Source organism: Aspergillus steynii (assembly GCF_002849105.1).
Source record: "Aspergillus steynii IBT 23096 chromosome Unknown P170scaffold_5, whole genome shotgun sequence".
In the NCBI taxonomy this organism is placed as follows: Eukaryota; Fungi; Ascomycota; class Eurotiomycetes; order Eurotiales; family Aspergillaceae; genus Aspergillus; species Aspergillus steynii.
The window spans coordinates 946,424-961,514 of record NW_020194402.1 but is presented as its reverse complement, the minus strand read 5'-3'; the positions used below and the strand labels follow the sequence as shown (position 1 = coordinate 961,514).

General features: G+C 49.1%; 6 protein-coding genes across 6 annotated transcripts; 5 read left to right on the top strand and 1 right to left on the bottom strand.

The window, feature by feature from the left end:
• The first annotated feature begins 295 nt into the window (after nt 1-295).
• P170DRAFT_385783 (basic helix-loop-helix domain-containing protein) lies at nt 296-2,460 on the top strand. Its single transcript, XM_024845743.1, has 2 exons — nt 296-786; nt 851-2,460. Exons 1-2 carry the CDS (start codon nt 723-725, stop codon nt 2,128-2,130), a joined length of 1,344 nt encoding a protein of 447 aa, XP_024703119.1. The 5' UTR covers nt 296-722; the 3' UTR covers nt 2,131-2,460.
• Nucleotides 2,461-2,840: 380 nt separating this feature from the next.
• On the top strand, nt 2,841-3,853 carry P170DRAFT_361212 (uncharacterized protein; the record flags this gene model as incomplete). Its single annotated transcript, XM_024844457.1, has 5 exons — nt 2,841-3,100; nt 3,190-3,274; nt 3,323-3,487; nt 3,540-3,647; nt 3,701-3,853. The coding sequence occupies 5 exons, from the start codon at nt 2,841-2,843 to the stop codon at nt 3,851-3,853; spliced, it is 771 nt and encodes a 256-aa protein (XP_024703118.1).
• A 1,124-nt stretch (nt 3,854-4,977) lies between these two features.
• Nucleotides 4,978-7,047, top strand: acuM (gluconeogenesis transcription factor RDS2). The gene is made up of 5 exons (XM_024842745.1): nt 4,978-5,254; nt 5,362-5,656; nt 5,712-6,472; nt 6,535-6,731; nt 6,787-7,047. The coding sequence occupies exons 1-5, from the start codon at nt 5,213-5,215 to the stop codon at nt 6,836-6,838; spliced, it is 1,347 nt and encodes a 448-aa protein (XP_024703117.1). The 5' UTR covers nt 4,978-5,212; the 3' UTR covers nt 6,839-7,047.
• A 166-nt stretch (nt 7,048-7,213) lies between these two features.
• P170DRAFT_510559 (SPO22/ZIP4 family meiosis protein) lies at nt 7,214-11,152 on the top strand. The gene is made up of 18 exons (XM_024854792.1): nt 7,214-7,316; nt 7,388-7,624; nt 7,682-7,735; nt 7,787-7,837; nt 7,887-8,029; nt 8,087-8,342; nt 8,397-8,470; nt 8,520-8,607; nt 8,661-8,712; nt 8,762-8,797; nt 8,846-9,071; nt 9,118-9,245; nt 9,294-9,439; nt 9,483-9,663; nt 9,712-10,003; nt 10,061-10,195; nt 10,277-10,558; nt 10,712-11,152. The coding sequence occupies exons 1-18, from the start codon at nt 7,271-7,273 to the stop codon at nt 11,105-11,107; spliced, it is 2,823 nt and encodes a 940-aa protein (XP_024703116.1). The 5' UTR covers nt 7,214-7,270; the 3' UTR covers nt 11,108-11,152.
• A 58-nt stretch (nt 11,153-11,210) lies between these two features.
• On the top strand, nt 11,211-11,681 carry P170DRAFT_198249 (uncharacterized protein). The gene has a single exon (XM_024842744.1). The coding sequence runs from the start codon at nt 11,315-11,317 to the stop codon at nt 11,591-11,593; it is 279 nt and encodes a 92-aa protein (XP_024703115.1). The 5' UTR covers nt 11,211-11,314; the 3' UTR covers nt 11,594-11,681.
• Nucleotides 11,682-11,769: 88 nt separating this feature from the next.
• On the bottom strand, nt 11,770-15,043 carry P170DRAFT_447702 (WD40 repeat domain-containing protein; the record flags this gene model as incomplete). Its single annotated transcript, XM_024850906.1, has 4 exons — nt 11,770-13,270; nt 13,324-14,118; nt 14,177-14,448; nt 14,501-15,043. The coding sequence occupies 4 exons, from the start codon at nt 15,041-15,043 to the stop codon at nt 11,770-11,772; spliced, it is 3,111 nt and encodes a 1,036-aa protein (XP_024703114.1).
• Between the last annotated feature and the right edge of the window lie 48 nt (nt 15,044-15,091).

Here is a 15,091-nt window from a genome sequence, read left to right as displayed (position 1 = left end):
TCCCTCTTTTCTGGGCTGTCCAACACGTTGTTGACCGGAGCGAGCCAAAGGAATTTCGTCATGCATGACCCTATCCAGTCCTCCTCCATCGATCGGACTGGGAAATTGGGCCGAGAGCCTCCGATCCCTTCCTAACGCGATCTTACCAGACAGGGAGCGGCGGCGCCGGCGGTGGGGAGGTAATTTTCGTATTGCCGTGACCGTCACGCGACCTCCGCTGAGCGCCAGGTTTTCAGCATGTGATCGACTCGAAAGGACCGACGGATTCCATGCTCTCTCCTCCATCTATCGACGTCCTGCCCCCGGTCACCTTTCCTCTCTTCTTACTTCTGAGTCTGAGGTGGAGTTCCGCTCTCGTCTGCACGAACTTTGTCTGGGTTTATCAGCACCCTGTGGTCTAGACGTCTGGCTGACTTCTAAATCGCATCCACTTGTACCCTTCAGCTCCGCCGGAACCAATCCATATCGAGAGAAAAAGAGACCGTTAATTCCCCACGCACGACCTAGCCGTCAACCCCGGTTTAGCTTTTCGCGATTTCGAGTTGTACTCTTGTCAGCATCCCGCTTTCCAGGGGATCAAATATCCTGCCTTTCCGCCGGAACAAAAGGCATGTCCTCGTCGACCTACTCCGTGTTGCTCTCGACGATCGAGTAGCAAAACTTTCGTGAAGCTTTCGCCTATCCTAAACCGTCGTCGCTTCTTTTGCTATCTTGCTGCGATCATGAACATGAATGGATCCGAGCCCCAAAATGGGCGCAATAGTCCCCAACCGGGCCCATTCGGCTGTATGTGCCTCTAGTTCCAACGCAGAGTTTGGCCATTCTCTAATCAGTCTTCCCTTCTCCCCAGATTCTTTCCTTTCGCCCATGGACACTCCTTATGAACCCGCGCCTGCGCCGCCACCGGGACCGGCTCTACTGGACGATCAGGAATCAAATATGCTAGATAGCTTTTTCACGACGATGAATTCCAACCAGTTCACCAATGAATTTTGGCTCCAAGGCAATCAAAACAAATCCTTTGGCCCGACAAATTTCGAATGGTCGACTGAAATGCCCCCAACCTTTGAGGGCTCCACAACCTCACTCTCGCAACCTTCGGTCCCTCAACATGGTCTAGAGAAACCAGGTTTCGGTGTGATGCCCAACAATATGGGGACGAGCTCTGATATCTTTGCCGCCGCTTCCATGCTCTATCACAACGGCATGAATGGGACCGAGTTTAACACTGGAGTCGGACACCATCCATTTCCCACTTTCCCGGACGTGGACTTGAGTAATGTCAGGTCACATAGTAGCGGGAAAGCCGAACAGCACACTGACCACATGCCCGCTAAGCCGGTCCCATCGCGTCCGCGCGTACCGAGTGGCTTCCACACGTCCGAGATGCTCTTTGATGTGCGGGAGCCGATATCTGTTGAGCAGCAGGCCATTGCGAAGGTACGGCCTCTACATTGGGGCTCTGATATCAGCTTTATGGATCAAGGCTATGTGGCACCACCTGATCAACCAAATGAAGAGGAGCAAACGAAGGAGCTTCTTGATCATCTGGACTGCTTTGAGCGACAGAGTAGTGCTGCCAACACCAGGGCACCTAGCCCGGAGCGGACGTTGGGTGGTCACGGGGCTTCCTGGACGGGATCCAATGCCGTTGGGCAGCCCAGCGATCTACGAAGGGAATACAGGGATGACAATTCCTCGCAACCGAAAAAGAAACAGAGGACACTAGTCAAGGAAGAGGAAGACGACGAGAACTCTGATATCGATAGTTCAAACCCGAAGTCAAGGAGATCCAGGGCCTCGAGCTACAACCGATCCAGGAGGATGTCTAGTGATACCATTCGCAAATCAAGGCTCTCGCAAAGCGCAAAGGCTGCACGGGAAAATCTAACGGAAGAGCAGAAAAGGAGCAACCATATCCTCTCGGAGCAGAAACGCAGAAATCTCATCAGACAAGGATTTGACGATCTATGCTCGCTTGTACCCGGCTTGAAAGGCGGCGGGTTCAGCAAAAGTGCAATGCTTACGCAGGCAGCAGACTGGTTAGAGGAGGTCTTGCAGGGAAATGAAATCCTCAAGGCGCAGCTATCCGAGTTGAATACCATGAATGGCTTGGTCATGCCGAGGTGATCTTGGTATTCTAACGCGACCACGATGTGATATTTCTGTTTCCCACGATGCCCGGCCTGCGTTCATTCGCGGTCGGTTTCAGTCCAAGCGATTAAGCGATTCGGCAGGATGCAATTCCCCTATTTGGGAATGCAGGCGTTTCTATTGGTGAACATGGATTGGAATCCTGATCATCTCCATCTCCGCCATTCATTCATTTTTACTTCGCATATGTTTTTAGCACCACAATACCCTTTCCGGTTCAGACTTTGATGAACAGGAATCTTTAATCAAAATAATGAGCGGGATAGAAAGTACCTATCGTGGAATATATTCCGATAAAAGTGACCTATATGAAGTTTGGTCCCATGTGTTTATGTTTGAATGAATTATATTATCTATTTGTGTGTGTAGAACTCCTGGTCCTGGGAAGTAGTATGCCAGCCATCGAGGATGCTGTGAAGTATGAGAAGAACCCGACAAGTCGAGTTGCTGATGGACACCCCGCATATTCCCAAAGTGGTTAAGCGCCGTTATGGTTGGCTGGCATGTGACGGGCCTGCGAGCTCAACCATCGCGTTTTGATTTGTTTATTCCGACCGCCTCTACTGTTGCTCCGTACAACACCTGCCCATCTCGTTGAACCTGTCCACCAACCCGACTGCCTTGACCTTTTTCTCTGATTCCACATCCCCTCTTACCCGCATTGGCAAGTGTTGGATAAATCCGCAATGCCCCCTAAAAGAAAGCGTGCCAACGATGGGCAAAGCGCCGACGACGGCGCGCGCAACAAGCGATTTGCGTATCTGAAGCCCCAAGTTCGCCAGGTCTCGGAGAAAACCATCAAATCCAAATGGTCTACCCTTCCCGAACCCGCTCAAGACAAGGTTAGGGATATGTTCCGGGCCCTTGAGCGCCCGGTCATAGTGCGACACCAAAATGAGCGCAAGCGCATTGAAGCGCAAGCAGCCGTACATGTTGTGGTTAAAAAGTGAGTCGCCCCAGTTGAGGGCGCCTATAGTTTTGCTTGGAGCCAATTGATTGCGATAGTTGAATCCCGCTGACAGTTTTGTTATGAAGTCTAGCGAAGCGATTACCTAGAATGCCATTCCCGCCAATTACCAAGGACTCGGTTTTCGAGTATGAAGCGGCCCTGAAAGAACATGTGCGATATCCTTATAGAATTTATGCGACATTGTACTGACTGGCCTAGTCCTCCCTAGAGGCCAATCTGGCCACGGTGAAGGATAGCACGGATCTTCTGAAAACCGAGGCCGACCGAGAAGACGCTTTACTTGCGAAGGAGAAAAAACAGCTCCAAGAGATGGAAAAGAATGCCAAGCGAGCGGAAATGGAGAGGAAGCGACAGTTGAAAAACGTGAGGATCTTCTATTGTTGTGATATGGAGTGGCAACTGATCTCGTCTGAAGGAGCATCCCGTGCTACGAAAACTTAATGAGGCCCCTAGTACCGAGCACCGGATACAGGCCGATCTCAAAATCGCTGCCGACAAGAACCCTCAGCTTACATTTGATGGGGTATGGCTTGATTTTCTCCTTTGCGCTCCGTGGTACTGACATAAATTTGCCAGCTCGAGGATGACCCTGATACATTCGACCTGTTGAAACAACTGAGTGGCCACCTGAACTCGATCCAAAATAACATCGCTCCGCTTGACGGCCTTGCGGATGCAATCACACGATCACAAATCGCCTTGAGCTTGGCCTCTATGTCAGAAGGCTGAGTGATCAAAATCAGAGAGGAAACGACAACAGGACACTGACGAATCGACGACATTGCCGACATTGCCGATATCCTAGATGACTCGAGCCTGGTTGGGCCTTAGGCAACAAATAAATCCGGCCCGGACATATCTGCATTCCCGGAATGCAAGCTTCATACGACGGGATATGCTGTTACGAGTAAAGAAGACTACTTGTTGCAAAGCGACCGCAAACCACTAGCATACTCTATATCGATGCGATGAGTGGTAGGAGACAGAAACCCCGATGGTTCAGCGTTCAGGAGACCGGGAGTCCACGCTTTCGCTGGTCACTAGGTTCGAGAAGGACCAGTAAGAGCCAGGAACCCAGCTTGGGAATCAGGCCAAGGGCCAGGCGTTCGTCATGCGCGTGAAGGAATGGAACGTGGCTGTGTATGGAAAGGCCATGGCGTGCTAGGTTCACCACAAGTACAACAATGCAAGACCAATACGTGGAATCACGGAATAAAAATAGTCACCAGTGTAATATGCACGCCGACTGGCTTAGAAACCATCGTAGAACCTGCTGTAGTAAAGACCGGAGCAAATGCCCGAGGTCAAGTAGTGGCACATGGCTGGCCATTTCCCCAATGCGGAGGAGCTCGGGAAAAGATGGCGCCCGGCTTCAAGTCCCGCTCTCGGCGGGGAACCCTGGACGAGTCGATCGCATTCGCGCCTGTCCTCAATTTCCCGCGGCTCCTTCAACGGCGCATGCCTGCTACAAATGATCCCGATTCCTATTCCTCGCTGAGTCTTAGTCGATGTCTGCCGGTGACCACCCGATCAGTTCTTTTCGTGTTCCAATCGTCCATTACCGCCCCAGCAGCGAGCCGGACTCTGCGCAACCACTTTGCGCTTAGCGATCGATGACCGAGAAAAGCGCGCATACGGCCACGGCCCCCGACCAACCATCGAGCCATGAACCGACAGAGAAATTGAAACTCAATATGTCGGAAGGCGAAAGAATGAGGCGGGATTCCAGCGCAAGAGAGAGCTCCCAAACCTCCCCAGCGTCCAAGCCTGAGAACGGGGCGTCCTCCAGTCCCAAGAAGCGTCGCAAAGTCAATCACGGTAAGCAAACCGCTGTGCCCATGCATTTCTACAAGGATAATGGCAGTGGCTCCTCGCATCTGCTCCATTACAGCCGTCAGGACCACGTTGCTAACCAAATGGCCACGCCTGCAGCCTGCGTCTACTGTCGGCGATCGGTAAGTCGTCATAGCTGATCCCCTCTTTGTTGTTTCTCTCCTCTCCTCGCATCGTTTTCTCGCGGTCTCGTCCGTTTGGATCTTGATCGATTTGCGCGAGAAGAATTTTCCTGGAGACCGATTTGCTGACGGGATGGTACTTGTTCACGTGGCACAGCATATGACTTGCGACTCGGTACGACCTTCCTAAACCCTGCCCCTACAGCTCTTGCGTGTGAAACGTATCGCAAACCGACTTTTAGAAGACTAGCTGCTGACTTGTTGTGCTGTGGGAAATTAAAGGAGCGGCCTTGCACCCGATGTATAAAACGCAATATCGGCCACCTGTGTCATGATGAACCGAGGGAACAGTCGAAGCGGACCCGGAGTGACCAGGAACCTTCGATAGCGGACGACGACGGCTCTTCGAACAATGAATTCTCGACCGTTATGCAACCAATGCCCCGAAGCGTCGATATTCAGGATGCTGCTGGTCAGCAGATTAGTCACGGGATTCCACCTTCGTCGGCTGTGAACCCAGTGCAGCATGGCAACATTCCTGATTCTTCAGGACAAGGGCTTGCAAACTCCCAGCAGCGTAAGCTCGCAGTGATCACTTGATTTCTAACAATTTTGCTGACATAGGGAGGTAGTTCTAGGGTACAATGACTGGGTTCCAGGGCAGAGCCAATTTCAAGACATGCACACGTTCCATCCTTCGTACATGTTCAACGCACACGAAGTTACAAACGAATACAATCTACTTGGGGATTTCCTGAGCAACAGTCTGTTGGATGATGGGGCCATGTTCCAGAACGACGATCTACATGGAATCTATTCGGATCCAACTTTGATCAATTCCATGGCTACACTCGGTGGTGGCCCTAGCGCAACACTACTTCAACAGACCCAGCCTTCCCAGATTGCTCCAAGCCAGCAAAATCAGGGAGAACCCATCCACCAGGGTCAGAGCTCGGCGGTGGGAAACGACAAAGCGAGGGAGACGTATTACATGACTGCAGCCGATCCGTCCGGATCTGACCCTCCCGAGGAGCGAATGAACAAACTTCTCAAAGCCAAGTACGACGCAGGTCTTCTGAGACCATTCAACTACGTGAAGGGCTATGCGAGGCTGAATCAGTATATGGAGAAGCACTTACAACAATCCTCGCGCCAGAAGATCCTCCGGCAGCTAGACAAATTCCGGCCCAAGTTTCGAGAGAGGATGCAGAGTCTCACTGATATCGAACTGATCCTGGTGGAGATGTGGTTTGAACGAAGTTTGATGGAATACGATCGTGTCTTTGCCAGTATGGCTATCCCCGCCTGCTGTTGGAGACGAACGGGCGAAATCTTCCGAGGAAACAAGGAAATGGCAGAATTAATCGGCGTTCCAATTGAGAACCTGAGAGACGTGAGTTGCCTGTTCTAAACCTGCTTCCTAGTGCGGTGGACTAACTTGCTCTTGTGCTGCAGGGCAAGCTGGCTATTCACGAAATCATCGTGGAGGATCAGCTTGTCAGCTACTGGGAAAAGTTCGGAGCGATTGCGTTCGACAATACTCAGAAAGCTATGCTCACTAGCTGCACTTTGAAAAACCCCGACTCTAACTCTCCTGGTGATGGGATTCCCTGTTGCTTCTCATTCACAATACGAAGAGATAATCACAACATGTAAGCTGCTAGCCATTGGGTGATTCTCAAATGAGCCATGCTGATTGAAATTTAGCCCGTCACTCATTATCGGAAACTTCTTGCCATCTCGACGAAAGAGTAAATGATCTTATGGACTTCTAATTTGCTCTGTCGGCGCCACCAGGCTGCTGGACACTGCTTATATCTCTCTAAAATGGAGTTTAGAAGATAGTTTTCGTGAGCTTCTTGCATATGTCTCGACTGTTGTCGTTGAAAATTGTGGATATAAATTTCTCAAATAACTTACACTATTGGACGAATGATGTATACTGATATATCACCGCGACCTTTTGGAGCATGTCTACCGTAATATTCGCTTTTTCAATGCCCTTGATCCACCAATCTTTTTTCCCACTTGGTTATACCTGATGTTGGATGGATGAGGCTAGCCTGGTCAGGTGGACGGTTCTCCAACCCACTTTCGTTCCCAATGACCTCCTGTCAACCCTAACGAGACCACCGAGAATGTCAATTGACCAAAGCCACGCAAAAGCCATCAAAAAACCAGTCTTTTCATCATGGAGATGACACATCCAGACAGCTTGCGTGCGGAGACCATTATAGGTAAAGCACATGTTCCTCACAGCTCCAGGTTTATCAAACCAATTTATCCTAACATTATGCATTATCATAAGAGTTTGCAAAAGAAATACAGACCCGGCTTTCTGAGAGTGACGGCTTCAATGAGGCCCTCCACGACGATGCACTCCGCACTTTAGACAAGTGCATCGACCATATACCTTTACCTGCGACGGCGGTCCCGCATACAATTCGTCATCAAATGGACCACGAAGGTGTCAAACTCTGGAACCTGTGTGCGCAGCAGATGCTACATGTGGAAGGTAGCAGGGACATGATACTGGTCTGCAAATGTATTCAGTCATGGAAAATGAGACTTTTCCTCTGTGGGCTTTGCTGAATCAGCGCAGTGAAAGTATTGGCCTACTTGATGATTGGAAGTGTCGCTTCAAAGCAGGGTCAAGGTTAGTTGAGCTTTTAGAAAGAGAGTATTATGAAGAGCTTACTGTCAGTAGGGAGCTTTCGCGTCCTGGAGGTAGCCTTGAACACGGCCAAGGCGTGCGCGGGTATTTTCTATCCTCCCTCCTCATTGCCTAAGCTAAAATTCCATTTTAGAAACAAGGCAATTTGACCTGAGCCAGAGAATAATCGAGACCATAGCTGTGAGGCTGGATGATATCGAGAAATCAAATTCCCAACATGAGCATACTCGGCTACGATCCGCCACCGTGGAATACTACATGCTTCGTGTATACCTGGTTAGCAAACCAATGAGCCCTGTCCAGAGGACCCATAGCTTGACTAACAAATCGTAGTCATGGTTTCGAGGGAGACCTGACATTGCAGATCATTTGTTCTCAAAAATACCGGCGACACATATTGACAAGAACCAAAGATGTGTTCTAGACATATGCTACAAGGTTGGCAATCTGGCACTTTTATCCCATGGACATCATACAGCAGTAAAATGGCTAGGAAGGGCAGTGAAAGCTTATGAGCAGTTGAGTGACGACTCACAAGAGTCTGACATAACTTTGGAGGAAAAGAAACTGGTTGTCATGCACACGTTTGGTAGGTTTCTACGAGAGACTTGTTTGCTTATAACAACAATGCTCACGCGAACAGTACGTGCATGCCTTCGTCTGGACAAAATGGAATCCAAAAAGCCTTTGAATAGAGCACTCGAATCACTGAAAACCGTGAGATCTGAAAAGTCACTAAACGACCTATTCTAATTCAATTGAATAGAAATATGGCGATACCTTTGCTGTTCAAATGCTACAATTAGAAGCTCTTGGCATTGAAGAAACCTTGACTGGCCAAGAATACCTGCAGAGTGAGTGTAACAGTCTAGAAAATGAGCCAACAGCATATTAATGAAGACTTTAGTTGTTCAATATGCCATTAAGACAGTGGAGCATAAACACGGGCATTTGAACATGTATTGAACTGCAACCTATGTTACAGAGTGGTTCTAATCAAGCAAACAGCCTCCTATGTTATATCCAGAAACTGAGGGAATTGGAGTAAGCAGTATTATACCCATTGTTCACCACTAATCTGACGCATGGCAGTGTGAAATGTTATGTGCAGGCGTTGAAACAACTCCTTACCGAGATACTTGTTTCTCCGGCTGAAAGAAGTCTGATTGAATCCACTTTCATTCGGCTGGTTTGGACATTGACAGATGCGAGTATCGAGGCCCAGCATGCCCTTGATATTTGCCAAGATACATCGACAGCGCTCATAGAAACCCTACAAGGGCCTTTGAGTGAGAATGCGACTCATGCTTCTCTGATTGTATGTTAACCCTGCCTGGTATGCTCTATATTAATGGCAGATACAGCTTATGTGGAAATATATCGATCGTAAATTGTCTATGGATGATGCCCCGACTGCACAGAAATGGTGCTTCTTCGTTCTTGACCATCCGGTTTTTCAAATATCTCCAGACACGCGTGGGAAATTTCTTAGGTTAGTTCTCGTGATTTTTATTCAAATCGCTAGTCTAATATAAGATAGAAAATTGATAATCTATGCTATGGAAAACCCGGGCTCGTCCACATGGCATGACTTATTCCACAAAATGCCGATACAGTGCCAGCAGTCTCCCTCCGCCTTATTTCTCATGCACAAATATGCTCTTGCACGAAAGGATTTTTCTGAAGGTGTGTTTTGTCCCTTGTATGTGCCATATCTGACTGGTTAAAGCATCTGCATATCTTCAAAATCTCTGTGAACAGGCAGATCAAGCAAATGCCTATCTTTTGCCTTGTATGGGCGAGGCGATGCAAATGGGACAAGCCCTGCAAGCAGCCAAGATATTGGAGCGAATACTCGCAAGCTCAGATGGTGCTTGCTTCGAGGCAATGAACGTCAAGGATCTTTTCCAGTATGGTACATCTGTTCCCCGGCAGAATACTTGCTAAAAATGCTTTATACCCGTACTTCATCATCTCTTAATCGATATCGAGACATGTGACAACAATGAGGAAGAGCTGATCCTCCAGATCACATTTATATTTGAAGCCGGTGTGTCTCATGCAATTTCAAATACAGACCGTCGTCAAGTGACAAATCCAGCCATCAACCAAGCAGGCAAACAAAACGAAGCCCAATTCTCACCTATTCAGCTCGAATGGCTTTCTCACAAGAGTTATAACGTCGCTTTACGAACCCACAAACACTCTCAGCCCAAGCTAGCACTGCAGCTATTAGATATATCTGTGAAGGTAACCAGAATCCTTACCACCCTCTTCTATGTTAATTTGAAGCTCTAATTCAGCCAGTTCGCCGAACTGCATCAGCAAACCCTACCCCCAGAAACTCAACCCAGTATAAACCAACACATACTCCACTGCGACTTCCTCCTCGCCCTCATAACGGTATCACAGGCCCGCAAAGCAAAGACTACTCCTCAAAAAGTCAGCTCCAAACTATTACCATCCTCCTACCTACTCTACCCAAAACACCCAATGAGAGCCAAATCAAGCTAACCAACGCAGAAAAAAAACCACCAAAAACTCACCCACCTAACAAACCACTTCCACACTCATATCCACCCCCTACTCAATACCCACAGCCCAAAAATTCAGGAATGGACCCCCAAGTATCGCACCATTCTCTCCTGGGGCTTCGAAGCCGTCGTCTCCCTCCACAAATGGGACGACGCTGCCAGTGTGATCGAGAAAGCAGGCACCGTGACAGATGGTAAACTTGCATCCATCTTCTTAGATTGCTTACTCCGCTCCGAAGCCCCGGTGAAGGAGATGGCGAGGATGGTTAAGGTAAGAATATACTTGTCTGCCCCTTCTGCTTCAATGATACCCAGTCTTCGCTCCGCTCTTTTATCCCATACCATCCAACATGATATATAAATCAATCAACGCAGACAAAGACCCAGACCCAGAAAACCACCAAACTAACACAAACCTCACCAGCTAATGATCCGCACCCTCCACACCTCCCCCTCCGCATCCGAAAACAACCAGACCTTCCGGTCCACACTCCCGCGCTACCTCCGAATCCTATTCCGCCTTTCCCTCTCCGCAAAAGACACACCTCTGGCCGAATCAGTCCTCGACCAGGCCTTGATCCTAGCGCAGGAAGCACACCAGTCTGAGTCTGATGCGTCCGCAGGTCTGTATCCCAACGACGAGATCCAGTGGCTCTCAACTGTGGCGTTTAATCGGGCCGTGGAGTTTTACCGCGCGTCGAGAGATGAGGAGTGTCGGCGGTGGGCTGGGAAGGCGATTGCGTTGGCGGATTTGATACATGGGGGTGGTGCGGGTGAGTTGGGGGGATTGCTACGGCGGAACTTTGCGAAATTGATTTGAAGGATAGGTACTGTTGTTTGATCAGGGGAGTTTATACTCGAGAATGCCAGTGATAAACCTCTGTGCAGTTTTAAAAGAATCAATTTATCTCACAATTTGTCCCATGGGTCAGGTGTTGGGGTTGACTTGAAAAAATAACGAAACCAATATATCTGAGCATTGAACCATGCTGTAACAAAACGGATCTTTCCAGACGTCCGTTAGAAAATGGGGTATCATTTGAAAATTGGACGAAAATCAGAAGATATGGGTGAAGAGGTCCACAAGGACCAAACTTCTAGAAACAGGATTCAAAAGCAAAAGAAAGAGAGACTAAAAAGTTATAATGAACAGATGTGGGCGAAGTGGGTAAAACACGGCCACAGACGTTTTTGTACAAGAAATGCAGAGCAGGAAAAACGTATGCGAGTGTTGTACTCCAGACTCCTAGAATCGCTTTTGTGCCCATGTAAAGACGATTTCAAACACCGGAAATGCAAAAAATAGGCTCCTAAAAGTTAACCAAGATAATCTCCGCTGGCTCCAGTCTGGCATATAGGAAAAGCGACACTTTGAAGTTCCCCTGTATAGAATGGCAGACAGTATACTGCAAAAACAGGATGACATAATATCAAACGAAATTGGAATAAAAAAAAAAGTAGAGTGTGATGAAAACGAGGCAATTATACTGCTTTCGAATCAAAAGAGTGACTTCTCAGGACCTTCTGTGATTCACGTTGGCCCAAATTCGGAGTTGAAGGCATGCGGCGTGCTGGCCTATTGGGTGTCGGAACTGCTAGCTTTTCATTTTCTTTTCCGCTGCTGTCGGTCTCTGCATCTGCACTATCGCAAGCTTTCGTTCGAGAGGCTAAGATTCGCAGAGTGAGATTCAATTCCCGCTCCAGTTCCTTTTGAGAGTAAAGACTATCAGTGGATCCATTGAGTTTCTTTCTATAAGCTCTCAATGTACGGCAAACTTGATCGGTGGACGTGTCCAAGTTTCCGAAATCGCTTCTATTGGAGCTTCTAGGACGCGCACGCAATTCGCGAGGAGAGTGGCGAGCAGCGATATTTGTATGCTTGCTCTTCCTGCCCAACGCGGACCTAGGACTTGAAGGCGAAGGTGATCTGTGTTGCTTCTCAAACCGATGGCTCGAAGTAGAAGATCGATTCGAAGACGTGTAAGGCGGAGTCGTTGGCAATGAGTGATAGTGTTTCCCAGATGGAGGGGCGAGCGAAAGCTTTGACGGTTTCCGAGCTAGTGGCGGAGAGTGTTCGCGCACTGGAGTCGGAGTACCCGGTAGATTTTCCGGACGATTAAACCCCGCAAGTTCGGACCGAGACAATAACTTGCGCAGAGGAGGGTTGGAGACGGATGGTTCCTTTGAAGGAACGTCCTCGTCAGTTCGGTCTTGGCTCTGAAGCGGTTGCACTGATACGTCCCATATCATAACAATACCATCGATGCCGGAGCTAATTATAGTCCGAATGGCGGGTTGGTCGGGAGAACATGACTCCCGTTCGAGCACGCAAATGTCACTGACACCTTCTGTATGGCCGAATTCACCGGTAAGAAGTGCCCCCCGCTCTATATCATAAAGGCGGATCGATTTGTCTGTTCCCGACATCCCAACAAGGAGCTTGGGACTTTGTCCTGGAACTTCTTCAGTAACTGTTAGGGCACCCATAATGACTGTATCACTTGAGTCGGAATCAGCAGAGCGAAACGAGTGTAAGAGGCGGCCAGTGCTAATGTCGTACTGCTGGACGCAGCGGTCTATTGTTGATACGACGAGAATGTTCGCGTCTTCAGGAGACAAGGCCATGGAAACCGGCGACGCTTTCAACGTGATCACTTTTGATACCAGATACGCAATAGCCGTCGCACCATTGTCCTCTCGAGTCACTCGATTCCGAACACGGATGGTGCGGTCAGCAGAGCCAGAGAGGAGTAGTTCGCCATCATTGATGAAAAGCAGCTGGTTGACAGCCCCGACGTGGTCATCCATAGTTTGTATCAATTGAAAGTCTTCGTCGGATTTTTGGAAGAGCTGAACCATACGATCACGCCCGCAACTGGCAACTAAGCAGGAGCCAAACGCTGGGTGCAAAGCAATATCTGTTATTTCTCCTCCGTGCGCTCGAGCTTCGTTTGTGCATCTCCATGTTTTTCCGTCCATTGTCCTAGCGTCATAGATTAGCAAAATTCTATGTCAGTAAGGGAATCGGATTTATACCTAAGGACACCAAACTTATCCCCTGCGACAAAGAGGTCTGTATTTTCTGTAGTGCGAAGTACTTTTAGTTCATTTGAAGATTCTTCGCCAATTCCAGAAGCCTCTAATGGAACTGTTTGGGTCATTTGGTTCCTTCCTCGGGTGTCCCAAAAGTCTACAGTACCTCTGGACGACCACGTGAAAAAGTCGACGTCCGGATGATTTGGCGACTGTAAAGAACGGACACCCATTACAGCGTCCCTGTAGCCGGGAATTGAGTTTGCCATGTGGTCCAGGTCATCATTATCACTCAACGCGTCAACAGGGTACACATGGATTGCCCTTGTAACATCAAGTGTCACCAGATGCGACGTGAGATATCCCATACAGCTTATGGCTGGCTTCTTGTGGTGGCATTCTGTCAGGAAAGATGACTCTGAATGCGTTGGGGATGGAGGTGGAAGCGAATTCTCTACCATGCTCAATGGAACGCTTTGTATCTGCCCATCACGACCACCGATCCAGATGCAGGATCGATCCGAATCGACTGCCAGGGAAGTGATCCCGAAGCCCATATGCTGAACAAGAGTTAATTTTTGGGCGCCCGCATGGTCATCTATAAAACACAGAGACCCCTTGTCTGTGCCTACAACGGCACCAGTATCAGAGACGCTTGCCACACTAGTAAACGTGCTCTCTGCCAGAGCACCAAGTAAGCAATTTCTCCCCGCGAGTGCCTTTGGAGTAACATTCGGGGAAGGTGATCCGGGCCTTGCGTCTGCAAGTCTCCAGATTTTCACATGTCGAACTCCGGCACTGGAATTGGAGTCAGTACCAAATAATACCACCATGGAAATATCGAAGCAAGACATACGTGATCAAAGTTTGGCCCATCCAACACATGTCCCGGATATGTGCGGTGCATTTATTGGTTGAATGAAGCTGGGCAGCGCCATTTTTCGGATTGATCGACCATACAAACAGGAAACCGTCATTTGCATCCCCGAGCGTCGCCAAGTGCAAAGAGTTGGAGCTGAAAGCAAGACTGCGGACCCCAAATGTATGGTCGTTCATAATTGAGAGAGGGACGTCGGAGGGGGCATCGTTTGCTGTCGAGAATATCAAGACCCTCGGGCTATATCCAGTCTGAGACACGTTAGCAATTGCGTCTTATCTTGGACGATTCACCACTACTTACTTCCCCTACCGCAAGCAACCTCCCATTTGGACTTATAGAAACACCAGTTACCGCTTTCACTCTTTCTCTCGACGACCAGGGCCGAGGAGCGGTACTTTCTGCCAATTCGCTCGAAGGAGATCCATTGTGAACATTGGCGTTGGGTGCAGATTTCAGGCTTGAAAGAGGCTTCGCACGCGTGTCTGGAGTGGTGGGAGGGGTTGACTGATTGTAGAATGAAGTAGCCGGGTTGATGCTGGGTACGGAGGGTCGAGCTCTAAAAAAGCGTTGATTCACTTCTCCCTCCTCGTCCACCTCTGCCAAGACAGCCGCGGAGCCGGCGCAGAAGGCAAATGACCTGCTTTGATCGTGGCTCGAGAACCCATTAGGGGTAGTTGTGGTGGTACCGATTACAGTCTGGAGAGATAAAGTACCCTGGTGCAAGGGAGATTTGTTGGGGGTGCGCGGCGGCGGGCGTAGATTGGGCGAGTTGGAAGGAGTAACTCGGAGGGACGATCCGGGGCCGGCAGATTTGTTCTTCACGTTCAGCGCGTTGTATGCCATCGTTAGCAATGGCTGTGTTTGATCATCCACTGTCTTTTGGAATAGCAA

Excerpts from the sequence above, each read along its gene's own strand:
- P170DRAFT_385783 (XM_024845743.1), top strand. The coding sequence starts at position 723 with ATGAACATGAATGGATCCGAGCCCCAAAATGGGCGCAATAGTCCCCAA. Across the intron at positions 787-850 it reads CCAACCGGGCCCATTCGGCT|ATTCTTTCCTTTCGCCCATG; the intron begins GTATGTGCCTCT and ends CCTTCTCCCCAG.
- acuM (XM_024842745.1), top strand. The coding sequence starts at position 5,213 with ATGGTACTTGTTCACGTGGCACAGCATATGACTTGCGACTCG. Across the intron at positions 5,657-5,711 it reads GCTTGCAAACTCCCAGCAGC|TTCTAGGGTACAATGACTGG; the intron begins GTAAGCTCGCAG and ends ATAGGGAGGTAG. Across the intron at positions 6,473-6,534 it reads CAATTGAGAACCTGAGAGAC|GGCAAGCTGGCTATTCACGA; the intron begins GTGAGTTGCCTG and ends CTTGTGCTGCAG.
- P170DRAFT_510559 (XM_024854792.1), top strand. The coding sequence starts at position 7,271 with ATGGAGATGACACATCCAGACAGCTTGCGTGCGGAGACCATTATAG. Across the intron at positions 8,798-8,845 it reads CAGAAACTGAGGGAATTGGA|TGTGAAATGTTATGTGCAGG; the intron begins GTAAGCAGTATT and ends GACGCATGGCAG. Across the intron at positions 9,072-9,117 it reads CGACTCATGCTTCTCTGATT|CTTATGTGGAAATATATCGA; the intron begins GTATGTTAACCC and ends TGGCAGATACAG.
- P170DRAFT_198249 (XM_024842744.1), top strand. The coding sequence starts at position 11,315 with ATGGGGTATCATTTGAAAATTGGACGAAAATCAGAAGATATGGGTGAA.